Source organism: Plasmodium brasilianum, chromosome 13 (genome assembly GCF_023973825.1).
Source record: "Plasmodium brasilianum strain Bolivian I chromosome 13, whole genome shotgun sequence".
NCBI classification, from domain to species: domain Eukaryota; phylum Apicomplexa; class Aconoidasida; order Haemosporida; family Plasmodiidae; genus Plasmodium; species Plasmodium brasilianum.
In genome coordinates, this window is record NC_090126.1 from 1940857 (window position 1) to 1955563 (window position 14707).

General features: G+C 23.1%; 3 protein-coding genes across 3 annotated transcripts; 1 reads left to right on the forward strand and 2 right to left on the reverse strand.

Moving 5' to 3' along the window:
- Window positions 1-1772: 1772 nt before the first annotated feature.
- Window positions 1773-3771, reverse strand: MKS88_005074 (serine/threonine protein phosphatase PP1; the record flags this gene model as incomplete). Its single annotated transcript, XM_067218302.1, has 5 exons — window positions 1773-1811; window positions 1942-2076; window positions 2193-2344; window positions 2740-3063; window positions 3507-3771. The coding sequence occupies 5 exons, from the start codon at window positions 3769-3771 to the stop codon at window positions 1773-1775; spliced, it is 915 nt and encodes a 304-aa protein (XP_067071449.1).
- A 3766-nt stretch (window positions 3772-7537) lies between these two features.
- On the forward strand, window positions 7538-8531 carry MKS88_005075 (uncharacterized protein; the record flags this gene model as incomplete). Its single annotated transcript, XM_067218303.1, has 2 exons — window positions 7538-7582; window positions 7947-8531. The coding sequence occupies 2 exons, from the start codon at window positions 7538-7540 to the stop codon at window positions 8529-8531; spliced, it is 630 nt and encodes a 209-aa protein (XP_067071450.1).
- A 649-nt stretch (window positions 8532-9180) lies between these two features.
- MKS88_005076 (60S ribosomal protein L10) lies at window positions 9181-9840 on the reverse strand (the record flags this gene model as incomplete). The annotated part of the gene is made up of 1 exon (XM_067218304.1): window positions 9181-9840. One exon carries the CDS (start codon window positions 9838-9840, stop codon window positions 9181-9183), a length of 660 nt encoding a protein of 219 aa, XP_067071451.1.
- Between the last annotated feature and the right edge of the window lie 4867 nt (window positions 9841-14707).

Genomic DNA, 14707 nt, shown 5'->3' on the forward strand with positions numbered 1-14707 from the left:
TTCCTTTTAACCTCATTTCGTAATTTCGTATCATTTCGTAATTTCGTATCGTTTCGTAATTTCGTATCATTTCGTAATTTCGTATCATTTCGTATCGTTTCGTATCATTTCGTGTCGTTCCCTTTTTTTTGTTACTCTTTTTAAAAAAGCGTGTTCTCAACATTGCTTATAAATGTCCATTTTTTTTTTTTATGTTAATATGTAAGAATTTCTTGTCAAAAGTTTATTGTAATTATTCTTTGACAGTTTTTATTTTTTATTTTATTTTGTATTGTATATTTTATAAGTTAAATTTTAATTTTTTTATTATTTATCTTTTATCTTCCATTTTGGGTTTATTTTTTATTTATTATTAATTAAAACTATGTGTGTTGTGCGGCTTACACATATATTTGTGCTAGCGTATGTACACGTGTATGCTTGTACTGTTTAATAAAACTCGTATGAGATATTCGGAATAAAAGCAAAAAATAATATTTGCATATGTGTAAATATTTACGTATGTGTTTATGTATGTATATGTGTTTATTATGACGGAAGCTAAAATTATGGAAGCGTGGTGTTGTAATGTTGTCCAATAAGTAAAATTTGGTAAAAAGTGTACAACAGATGATGAGAGAAAAGAGAAATAAAACATAAAAAAAATTTCAAAAATATGCAATGTGTAACAATTCATGGTTGGTGTTTATATTCGTTTTTCATTTTCTTTATATACTTCCATAGTTTTATTTATATTGTATTTAATTTCCGATATTTTCATCAATTTTTATATTTATTTGTTTTATATCACGTTTTCTTCTTTTTACGTTTCCCTTCATTGTATGTTCAATTTTGTTATACATTTCTTTTTTTTTTTTTTTTTTTTTTTTTTGTCCTCCCCAAAAATAAAATAGCATAACGAAAAATATTCCTTCCAAAATTTGTGGTTTTTAAAATATGGATAATACTTTATTACTTATACGATTTCGTTTCATTTCATTATTTTTATTTATTTTCCTTTTTTTTTTTTTTTTTTTTTAATTTTTTTCTCTTTTTTTCAAATTGTTTCCTATATTTTCCTTTTTTCAATTTTTCCATTTTTATTTTTTTTCAATTTTAAAATATGTTTATAATAAATACGTAAATAATTCATATTAATAATTTAAATATAAAAACATAAATATAACTATAAATATTTATTTTAAAACATAAATATATGTATATATCAATAGATAATCTATTAAATTTTTAAATATTACTAGCGTTTATTTATAAAAATAAGAAAAAGAACACATAATATTTTTCATATATATATAGATATACATATATGTGGGTATATACATGTCTATACATTTTTGTTTATATATAGCAATGGGAAATATATAAGACGCAGATATATAAAAATGATAAAAATGAACGTATTACTTTTATAGAGAAATTTGGTTCAAAAAAAAAAATTTATGGTATGTAAACAATTTTGAAAAATTATAAACTAGTAAGCATGTACATATATAAATACATATACATATATATGTATATAGATATATATAAATATATATATATCTATATATATACATACCAACATGTGCATATAGGTATATACATAGACACACGTATACATATATATACATATGTATATACACATGTGTACATATATGCAAAAACAATCTCTTATAACAAATTTGAATTAAAAAAAATTTGAATGAACTAAAATAAAACATATATCAAAATTTTATATATTAATAATTATTTATTTTACAATTACAGTAATTTGTTTCCAAATTAATGCATTTTTAGTTAGCTGTTTTTTTTTTTTCAACTGGCTTTAAAATCTGAAAAAAAAAAAAAAAAAATGTACGTATTGTTCATAAAAATATGAGTACATATATATATGTGTACATACAAGTACAAATGTAAATACGCATAAAAGAAAAAAAGATTTGCATAATAATTTATACTTACTTGAAATGAACACATTAATGTTTCATCAACACTCATCATAGCACCGGCATTATCAAATTCTCCACAATAGTTGGGAGCGGAAAATAAGGTAACTAATTGCCTTTTTGCAAAAAACTCATAGCCATCTTCTACCACCTATTAAATTAAAAGATGCATACGTATTATATGCAAAGTACAAAACTGGTAAGATACATACGTACATGCATATGTGCATATATATGTATGCGTCTGCATACTAGATCTGTTCTTACTTGATGTGCCCTGCAAATTAAATCTAATTCATGTTTTCTTAAAAAGTTATGAACGACATCTTGACCAAATGTGAATGAAACTCCTCGGTCGTTTTCTCCCCACCCATTAATTTCTTTTTCTGGGTCAGACCATAATAAATCGCATAATAAGCCTATCAGAAAATGTAAAAAAGATTACATAAATAAATGCCTACATATATATATAAATACGTGTGCATAAGTATAAGCACCCAGGTTCAATTTCTATTGCAAACACTCAAATGTTGCAAGAGCAGTCAACACACATATATAATAAAACTTTGCTATTTTTCACTTTTTATTCGTAAAAATCGAAAAATAATTATGAACATGCAATAATTTTTTTTTGTTGTGCATAATTTACACTTAGCACACAAAATAGGAAAAATTAAAAAAAGAAAATAATTTGATCATTATATATATACATATACATGTACATATACATATGCATATGCATATACTCTTTGCGTATATATATGTGCGTGTAAACGTATGCACCATTTTAGTTATTTTCATATTTCAATTTAACCATTGTCAGGAACGTCTGTTGGCCTTGTTATTTTTCGAATTTGTTCCATATTATTTAATTCTGGCGATAATCCGCCATGCATACAAAAAATTTTTTCGTCAATTATTGCTGCAACAGGTAAGCAGTTGAAACAATCAATAAAAGTTTTCCATAATTTAACACTATATCTTCTTTTACACTCATCATAAAAACCATATATTCTGTTAATTGATGCACACTCATGATTTCCCCTCAATAAAAAAAAATTTTCTGGATATTTAATTTTATATGCTAGTAGTAAACATATTGTTTCTAAACTCTGTTTTCCTCTATCAACATAATCTCCTAAAAAATGCAGGGCAAGAAATAAGATCATATTTAAGAAATGGAAGAAGACAATGATATAAAGTTATGTATATGGATATGAATGCATATATATGAATATACACATATATACATAATAAAGTATATAAAAAAATATTGAAAAATGCTTTATTTGAGAAAATTATTTTATCATATTAATATTTTCTTATATATCATTATATTATCCTTTTTTTCTTTTTCTTGTTTTTTATGAATTATAAATATTATCTAAAACAGACGAGGTGACACATTTATTTTTAAATATTTATGGACATACTCAAATATCTAAATAATATGAATATTCGCCATAAAAATATACAAACATAAACATACACACATATATACATTTGCATATATACATATACATTATTCTTGGTGCATATATTTCACGTATTTTTCGCCTTTTTTCTGCATTTATATATAACCTAAAAACAAATAATTTGCATCCGGCGGAAATCCGCCATATTCAAACAATCTTAACAAGTCATAAAATTGACCATGAATATCTCCACATATTTTGATTGGTGCTTCTAATTCTAGTAATATAGGTTGATTTAAAAAAATTTCTCTACTTGATAAGCATAATATTTTTATTTCATTTTCTGTCAAATTAACGTTTTTTCCTGGTCTAGTTCCTCTAACTTCTATTAGTTTTGATATTACATTATCTATATCTATTTCTAATGCCATAATAAATGTTTACTTTAAGCAAAATAGTATTTATCTCCTTCAAATGATATAATAATAATTTTTCTCACAATATTTTTGTTAATCATGAAGAATATGTCCTTTTTATGGAGTTAAATTATTAGATAAATCGCAAACTAAAATTATATGCATTTCTTTTGGGGAAGATGAAGAAAAAAAAAATACACATATATAAGTATGTATATATATACATAGTAAAGATAGTAATGATAGTAAAGACGGTAATGATAGCAAAGATGGTAATGATAGTAAAGATAGTAATGATAGTAAAGATAGTAATAATGGTAATAATGGTAATAATAATAATTATAATAATACATTTATGACAATATATTATATATATATATATATATATATATATATTTACATGTCACATTATAACACTCTTTCATCAAACGTAATCTTTTCCTCAAAATTAACTCCAAAACTGATTCTTTATACTAGTTACACATGTACGAACTTTGAATTCTTTTCAATAAGGCACATAAATATATATCTAGGATTTATTATATTATTATACTTTTTAAAAAAGTTTTTATACATTTTTCGATGTGACGAGAGGGAAAGGGGAATAAAAAAAAAAAAAAAAAAAAAAAAAAAAAAGCTATGTTTTACTAATTGTCTTATAACTATATTTCTACCTTCTTATCACCTTCTTATAATACTTCCAATTTATTTGTAAGAAAACTTTCTTTTTTTATGTATTCTAAATTAACAAGAATACGCATGTTTTTTTTTTTTATCTTAATCTGTATCATTTAAGTTCCAAGAGTATTTGAATTTCCTTTTTTTTTTTTTTTTTTTTTCACCTTTCTTTTATTACTCAGATATTTTAATTTTCCTTGCCTTAATTTTTTTTTTTTTTTTTTCCTCCTTCACCTTTTTTCTTAACTTTCACCTTTCCCTGTTCTTCTTTTTTGTAATCTTTTTTTCTTCCTATTTTACTTTTCTATTCTATATATATATATTTACCTTCTATTCTATGTTCCTTCTTTTCAATTCAATATTGATTTTATCCAATTATATTTTTGTTTTTTTTTTTTGCTCTTTTATCATATATTCTATTGTGCTTTCCTTTTCTATACTTTACATTATATCACCATTACATTTATTACAGTTACTACAGTTATTACAGTTATTTATTTCTTCAGCCCTCAGTTATTTTATTTTTATCTCTTTTATTTCAATTATTTTTATGTATTAATTTATATTCCTCTTTTTTTTTTTCTTTTTTTTTTTTTCTGAATCATATTCCTTAAAAAGTTGTTAATTTGAATCCACAAATAAAAAATTTCTCAATTTATGTTATATTTTAAATGGCATAAAAACCTTAAATACTGTGTGTCAAAAGGAAAAGAAAATCATATATATGTGCATACGCATATACATGAAATAACTTATACATATATATTATTAAAAACGTGTTATTTATATATATATATATATATATATGTATATATATATATATAATGTTATATACTCATGTAACATAAATATATACATACATACTTACGTGCGTACATACATACATACGTTCATACATACATACGTTCATACATACAAACGTTCATACATACATACGTACATACATACGTTCATACATACATACGTACATACATACGTTCATACATACATACGTTCATACATACATACGTACATACATACATACTTACATATAAAAATGTACTTACCTATTCAAACATAAAAAATTTTAACAAATCTATAAATATATTAAAAATGTATATTTAAATGTGAACATGTTAATGTGAACACGTAAATGCGTATGTATATATATATATATATTTATTTATTTTTATTTTTTTATGTGCTAATCCATATTATGTTTATTATTATATATACATCCAATTCATATAACTTTAAAAGCGAAAACAATAATATATAAAAAGGTATATATAATATTATTACACGGTGGAATAAAATAGTCCAAAAAAAAAAAAAGAAAAAAAAATCTAACAAAACAATACAATACAGTACAAAATATATTTAATGAAATAATTTTAATGAAAAATATATTGATTAATGAAATAAATTTTAGAAATGTTATAATAAATGTGATAATGTGATAATATATTCAACAAAACCTACAAACTAAGTTACGATCAAATGAATTTTATAAACAAAAATGTATGAATGCAAATTTTTATTTGTGAAATATTGTAATATATATATAAAAAAAATAAAAATAATAATAAGGTTGACACATTCGTTAATTTTTAGTTAAATAAAAAGAATTGGTAAAAAGTTATAATAACACATTTTAAGATTTATAAAAATGTTATAAAAAGTAAAATTACGTCAAAATATTACAAATTTTTTTTTTTTTTTGTTCGTACCTTTATGATAGTTTAATGAATATATGTATTCTTTTTTATATAAGTTAACATTTTTGAAGAGTTATGTTTTTAGTATATACTTAAAAAAAAAAAAAAATGGTAAAATAAGCAAATGGAAAAAAAAAAAAAAAGAAAAAGAAAAAGAAAAAATAAATTAAAAACTTTGTATAATTTGGAAAAAAAGAAAAAGAACGGAATATGTATATGTGTTCGTATGTATTATGTATATGTGTATGTAATTATATCTATTAAAAGTTTTCCTATTTCAATTTATAATTAACCATTTTGTCAGAAATATAGGAAACATATATACATAGATAGATAGGTGTGTGTATGTTACATAAAATAATATTTACTCTTAAACAGATTTAAGCTTTATCTATGGCACTTTAGGTATTATTCATCTTCAATAATATTTAACTATGAGTTTTAAATATGCTAATAGCATACTACTTTTAAGCATATAATTAGCCCTTTTAACAAAAAATATAAAGTTTGTAATTAAAAGCGCGTATCACTCTGTAAATATGTATATATATATATATATATATACATCCACACATACATACATATATGTTAGCAGAAGGGTGTTTAACTAGTTAAGTAGATTCAGTATTATATGTATAACTGCATCATGCATATGTATGTATAATATATTTGTGCAAATAACATTAGTTTACTATAATACCAGAAATAATTAAAAAAAAAAAGAAAATATACACACCCTCACGTATATATATATATATTTTTTTTTTTTTTTTTAATTTTTTTTATTTCGTTATGTGCTCTGGTCTTTATTTTACTATGAACAAGTCATAATTTTTTAAACAGTTTTTCTCCGTGAGCGTCAATTAATTATGAATTTTTTCTTAACTGTTCATATTTTTTCAGAAAACAAAAAAAAAAAAAAAAAAAAAAATTCCATTCAATGGGTGGCATATAACATAATGTAGAAGATTTATTTGAAATTATGACTATTAAACTTAAATGATAAAATTTCTATTCTTAATGACGCATTTTTAATATAGAATGTGTTCTCATAATAAATTAAAAAAAAATATATAAAAAGAATGTCGTTTTACCTAACCCATTTGCATACAGCTATTGTACCATGCATTTTCAAACAGCCAGAAAGCGAAGTGTTGACAAATGGTTTATAATCCTTACGAGAAAGAGATTCATACACGTATTTTTGTATATACATATAAACTTACATATATATACATATAAACTTACATATATATACATATAAACTTACATATATATGCATATAAACTTACATATATATACATATAAACTTACATATATATACATATAAACTTACATATATATACATATAAACTTACATATATATACATATAAACTTATATATATATGCATATGCATAGGGGAAAATGTTTTGGAAGGATCGAGTAAAAAGTTGTCCAAAGAAATACAAAGTAAATACTTAAAACTATGGCTATTCAAATATGTCTAAACAAGATAAGAAAAAGGAAAGAAGAAGGAAAGAAAAAAAAAAAAAATAAAAATAAAATAATAACACATCACAAGAAAAATACCCCAAAAAATTGTTTAGGTAAGTGAGTCATACAAGATCTTTATTACATTTTTATTAATGCTTCATTGCTTTAACTTTTACATTTGGTTTATGCCTACTTTGAAATATACCACTTAAAAACAAAACAAAACATTAAAAAAGGACTATATAACTCCCCTGTTTGCTCAAGAGAATAAGAACATAAAGCTGCCCTAATGAGGACAAATGTAAACAAATTGTTGTTACGTCCGTTTTATCTTACATAGAATGAACGATTATATAGAGAAAAAAATAATCAAAATAATATAAATCAAAATACAATAAATCAAAATGATATAAATCAAAATACAATAAATCAAAATGATATAAATCAAAATACAATAAATCAAAATGATATAAATCAAAATACAATAAATCAAAATGATATAAATCAAAATACAATAAATCAAAATGATATAAATCAAAATACAATAAATCAAAATGATATAAATCAAAATACAATAAATCAAAATGATATAAATCAAAATACAATAAATCAAAATGATATAAATCAAAATACAATAAATCAAAATGATATAAATCAAAATACAATAAATCAAAATGATATAAATCAAAATACAATAAATCAAAATGATATAAATCAAAATACAATAAATCAAAATGATATAAATCAAAATACAATAAATCAAAATGATATAAATCAAAATAATATATATCACAATAAAATAAATCAAAATGATATAAATCAAAATAATATATATCACAATAAAATAAATCAAAATGATATATATCACAATAAAATAAATCAAAATGATATATATCACAATAAAATAAATCAACATAAACTATAATAAAATATAATAAATTATATTAAGGTAAAATAAAATAATAATTTGTGGGCATAAAATTGAAATATATCACCCCTATGTTGCACAGAACTTTAGAACGAAAATTAAGAAAAAAAATAATAGGAATTAAGCTTATATTTTATTCTACGCATATTCACGTACATTTCTGAAAAAGTTGTTTGCAGTAAATGCAGCATTATACTTGTGTGCGTACATTACTACTATGTTTACTTTATAAAAATAATTGTTATTCTTTTATATTCCCTTGCGACAAGTACATGTGTTTATACATGATTGTTTATATGTACATATTTACACATACATTTTTACACGAGCTTAAATACACGTATTTTATTACACGAGCTTAGTTACACGTGTTTATTTACACGAGCTTAATTACACGTACTTGTTTATATTTATTAAATTTTTAATAATATATTTTTTTGTTTATTTAATCTTTTAAAATTATTAAGTTTTATTAACATTGTGCTTTTTTAAATTGCTGTTTGGAGTTACGAAGCAAGGAATCATTTGGTGGTGTAAGAATAAAAAATTTTAAGAATGGTATACACATATGTGAATAAATACATAAACATATATGTACATATGTATATACATGTTATGCGCAAATGTGGCTATGCTTAAAAAATGCTCACGATTCAATGATAGTGTTTATGTCTTTATAAATTTTGTCTAGTGGTCCCTTTTCTCTAATGAATTTGCAACTAACACCATCAGAAACAATTCTTCCTTTTCTTTTATGCTCCTGATATTGATCTTTTGAAAAATTTGTAAATCCCCATTTGTTACTAACAAAGACTTTTTGTCTACCTGGAAATTTGTATTTGGCTCTTCTTAAAGCTTCACACGCTTTAGAAATAAAATTCTCCTTTGTTCTTATTGAAAGTAAGACTTGACCAATATCTACTCTTGCAACAACACCATTTGGTTTTCCAAAAGCCCCTCTCATACCTGTTTGAAGCCTATCTGCTCCAGCACATGACAGCATCTTATTAATTCTTAATACATGGAATGGGTGTACTCTTACTCTTAAGTGAAAATTATCTTTACCACAATTTGTAATCATATATTTGTTTGCACTAATACGTGCTGCTTCTAACGCTTCTGATGATATCTGTTCATACTCATAGGAAACTAAATGAACAACTCCACTAAATTCATTTACGTCAGCCTTTTTCCTACCCATATCATATATTCTTATCTTTGGGTCAGGTACACCTCTACAATATCTGCTCTTAGGATAAGGTTTGTTTTTGCAGTACCTGTAGCACCTGGCTGGTCTTCTTCCCATCTAAAAAGAACATTCGGCATTCGTAAATACGTACGTATGTATATATTCATGTATGTACATATGTACATATGCACGTATGTATATGCAGCTAGGCGGTAAGTCCCAATGTGTACATATATTTTGTTCATGTTTCCATGCAAATATGAATAATTTAAAAATTTTTCTTTTTCTTACAAATTTACATTCACAAATTTTTTCTTTTTTTCTTTTAAAAAAAAAAAAAAAAACATGTATATAAGTATTACAAAAGCGTTTACGTAATATAACAAATTTGTTAATTCACATTGAATTTATATTTTTTTATTATTTCCATTAAAAAATGTATTACCTTGCTATTTCGTTAATGTACTGTGATATAATTTTAAGGTGTTTTCTCGTATAATAACGAAAACGTAAATAATACGTAAAAATGGCAAACAAATTTAATTACTCAGGTGTTAATTAACAAAAAAAAAGGAAGAATAAGGAAATATAATAAAACGAAATAAATTGCTGTGAATTGTTATTCGCTTTAATGGGGAAAAAATTAAAATGAAAAAGGTAAAATGAAAAGAAATGAAGAAATGCGAAAAATGGTAAAAAAAAAATACAAATATGGAAAGGTTAACATGAAGAAATGTAAAATTGATAAAGAAAAAATGTAAAAATGATAAAGAAAAAATGTAAAAATGATAAAGAAAAAATGTAAAAATGCTAACGTTATAATTGAAAAAATGGGAGGGACGGTTAAAATGCAAAATGGAAAGCTCAGATAGATTAAAATTATCTGAATAACTTGCGCCAATGGTAACACAAAGCGTTTTTCAGTTAAAAAAACATGTATATGGAAAAAATTTATTCTATAGTTATGCATCAAACTTAAAACAAGTATGTGTTAATACATGTACACAGAGTAGTATATTTATATTGTTATACAAGTATTATGTATATTATTTTAGTATGTACTATTATGTATAAATTAAATTTTATATGTTCTCTTAAAAATTTATTAAAAATATAAAAAGGTCAAGCTGTGAAGAGCTAATGAAAAAATAGTATATTTTTTTCTTTTTTTTTTTTTTTTTTTTTTTTTTTTTTTTTTTTTTTTTTTGCACATGTATTTATTTAGCTATAAATATTGAAATTCAAAGTTTTATAAGTTTATCCTATGTGCTAGTGAACAATAATATATAACGTTAAATAAATTTATGTTCTTTTTTTCATTACAACAAAGTATTAGATAGATTGCTATTTTTTCATTGCACTACAAATTTCATTGTCAAACGCCCCACCCCTTTTTTCACCCCAAAAATGGGGAAAATTTAAAAAAATTAAAAGAGGTACACGTTATAATATATATATATATATATATATATATATATATATATATATAAATACCTAAGCATATATTCTCGTATGTATATTTATATTTATTCGTGCTTATATATGCACTGACGTATTTATATATGTGTGTGATATTCACGTATGCACAATTATTATATTACAACACGTTACAACAGAGCTTGTATAACTTCTTAGGACTTATTTTATTTTTAATATATTATTTTATTCGTCTTCTGTTACATTAATATTTTTAAAAATAGTCCTTCCGCATATATATCATTTTTAAACAGGTAAGTAATATGAATAAAAATAATAATAAAATAAAAAGGAAGAAAAGTTCGCGAAAATTAATTGTTTTTCCTTTCTTTTTTTTTCATGAAAAAGTAAGGCGAAGAGCTAAGATAAAGGTCATTTCATTTACTCACAGCTGCTCATTTTATTCTACATTCCCGCATATATATATATATATATATATATATACATTACACATATATACATATATAAATAGGTACATACATGCGTATATGTATATGAATTATAAGAGAAGCTTTGTTTTTTTTTTATTCTGTTCATGTTGAGTTACTGAGGTTTTCTTTTTTTTTTTTTTTTTTTTTTTTTTTTTTTTTTTTTTTTTTTTTTTTTTTTTTTTTTTTTTTTTTTTTTTTTTTTTTTTTTTTTTTTGTGTGTTAATTCTTCATTTAGAATGACACCAATTTTATGTAATGCCAATGTACATAAATATGTTTGGTTAATTAGTAAATATTTGATTTATTTTATTTTTTTTATTTTGGCTTTGACACCTTGTCAAATAAATCAGAAATGCAGGAGGACCACAAAAATAGTTGTACAATATAATATACTGTAATGTGCATATTATAGCTATATATTAAAAAAAAAGATCGAGGATATTTTAAAATTGTACAGTAAAAAACTAGATATGTAAATATAATTATATATGTATGTTTGTATTTATATATGTACGAACATACGTGAATGTAGAAAAGCAATACTATTTTAAAAGGGTGTATGGTAGGTAATAAGGCCTAGAGTTACATACTTTCGAAATTTGCAATGCTATCATTTTTGCCTTCTTAAGTTGCTTATTGTTATATGTAAATGCATCATAAGTAACTAAACAATGTATACCTATATTTTACAGTGGATGTTATTTTAATAAATCATTTTTTTTACAAAGTGTTAGGTGAACATATTATGAATACACGTTCATAAAAAATATTAATAAGACCAAGTTCACGTTGCAGGTTTGCGCACCATGAGAGAGAGTGATATGTACTTTATTTCTTTAAAAAAAATAAAATAAAATAGAAAAAATATTAGAAGAAATATAGGTGCATATGACTTTTTTTAATTAAGTAAAAATTTGCAATAAATTTGAAGTAAATATGCAATAAATTTGCAGTAAATATGCAATAAATATGCAATAAATATGCAGTAAATATGCAATAAATATGCAATAAATATGCAATAAATATGCAATAAATATGCAATAAATATGCAATAAATATGCAATAAATATGCAGTAAATATGCAGTAAATATGCAATAAATATGCAATAAATATGCAGTAAATATGCAGTAAATATGCAGTAAATATGCAGTAAATATGCAATAAATATGCAATAAATATGCAGTAAATATGCAATAAATTTGCTTTAATTTGCGCGATTGTTTTCCTTTTTATCTACATTTCGTTTCTTTTTTTTTTATTTTTCAAATAGAAAAAATGGGGTTATCTAAATCTGTGTTGATATTATAAAAATGAGATTCAATTATTATATGAGCGCACATCCCCCTTCATTTTTTATAAATTTCTACATAAGAAACGCTGCATACAATTTAACATCTATTAGTGGCAAATAATGCATATATATGTATGTGTCTATGAATATATGCATATGTATACATAATTGATAAATTCAGTTCGGGAGAATATTTAAAATGAGATAACAAAAAAAAAAAAAAAAATAATAAACATTATCATTACTACTTTTACTACTGATAATTACCTGAGTCATGTTCGTTTTTTTTTTTTTTTAGAAGTTTAAAATTAATGAGTTAGCTTTTTTTTTTTTTTTTTTGTAAAATTTGCAAAGGTCCTACACTTGCGCATATTCATCGTTATGCCGCTTACTTATATGCATGGGTTAAAATAGGTTGACATAATAAAACAACTGTGCAATTGCTATTTCTGTTTTAAGTTATCAACAGTACGTATGCATATGTATATAAGTATATGTATATAAGTATATGGGTGTATGTATGTGGGAGTATGTATTCGTTTATATATATTCGTGTGTATGCATTCGTGTGTTTGTCTTTATGCACTGATATATGTGTGGTCCCGTTTGCAACACCGGGGATGGGCATACTACGTTCGAAACTCTAATGTTGTATCATGTAAGAAAGAATAATTTATTTTTCATATATACCATGTACTCTTCTCATGTTACGTATTCTTAGGGCATTCTTATCATTTCTGTAAAAATGTTATAGACGTGCTTAAACGTATAATTGTTTAGACACATAAAAAAAAAGATTGCACATATATATGTATATCGCCCCAATTGATCTATCATTTTTTTTATTTTTCTTTCTTTTATATTATAAGCATGTTTATGCAGGAGTGCTTATAATTATTTTTAAGAATAAAATTTATTTTTATATATACTTCATAGTAAAACTATTTAACGATACTATTTAACAGTATATTTTTTTTAAAAAATAATGAAATTGTTGTGTCCTTCCTCTTAACGTTTCTTCATTTTAAATCTTTGTCTTGTCTTGTTTTAATTTTTTTTTTTTTTTTTTTATCATTTTTTAAATAATGCTTTTCCCTTTTATACACAACGTTTAAAATTATAAAATACCTTAACTTAATGTACCATATTCAACAGGATTTAAAAAAAATATATTCTTATAAACTCCGGGCAAACATGTTTTCCCAAAATTTTACTGCATATTTGTATATAACATATAAATATGAACATTACTGTAAATATTTATATACATATTAATGTACAAATTAATTCTATATAGTCAGGACATGTACGTTTGCTCTTTCCTTTTCTTTGCATTCGAACTTGCATTATTCATATTGTTTATATATATACATATAACGGCAATTATATTTATATACCTCCTTCCTTGTGTTTTTACAAAACTTATAAGCTTATATTAAATGTAAAAATTCGATGAATAAATCTACTAATAATTATAGGGGGGAGGGGATGGTGTTCCATATCTGTTCCCTTTAAATCTAGCAGTGTATCTTAAACAACATACGTACAAACATTAACTCATGCTGCAAATATATTTTACATGTACTATTATAGTACTATACGTACAGTAAACTTTGCTATTTAAACTTATATTTAGCTATCAGCACATATATATTGCTACGTATATATATAAATTTATAAATATATTATGCACACGTAAATTTATGTGCAGTCACTAGTACTAATCTGTACTAGTTTGTACCAGTTTGTACAAACGTTTAAGCTGATTTTTGCTAACTAGGTTTA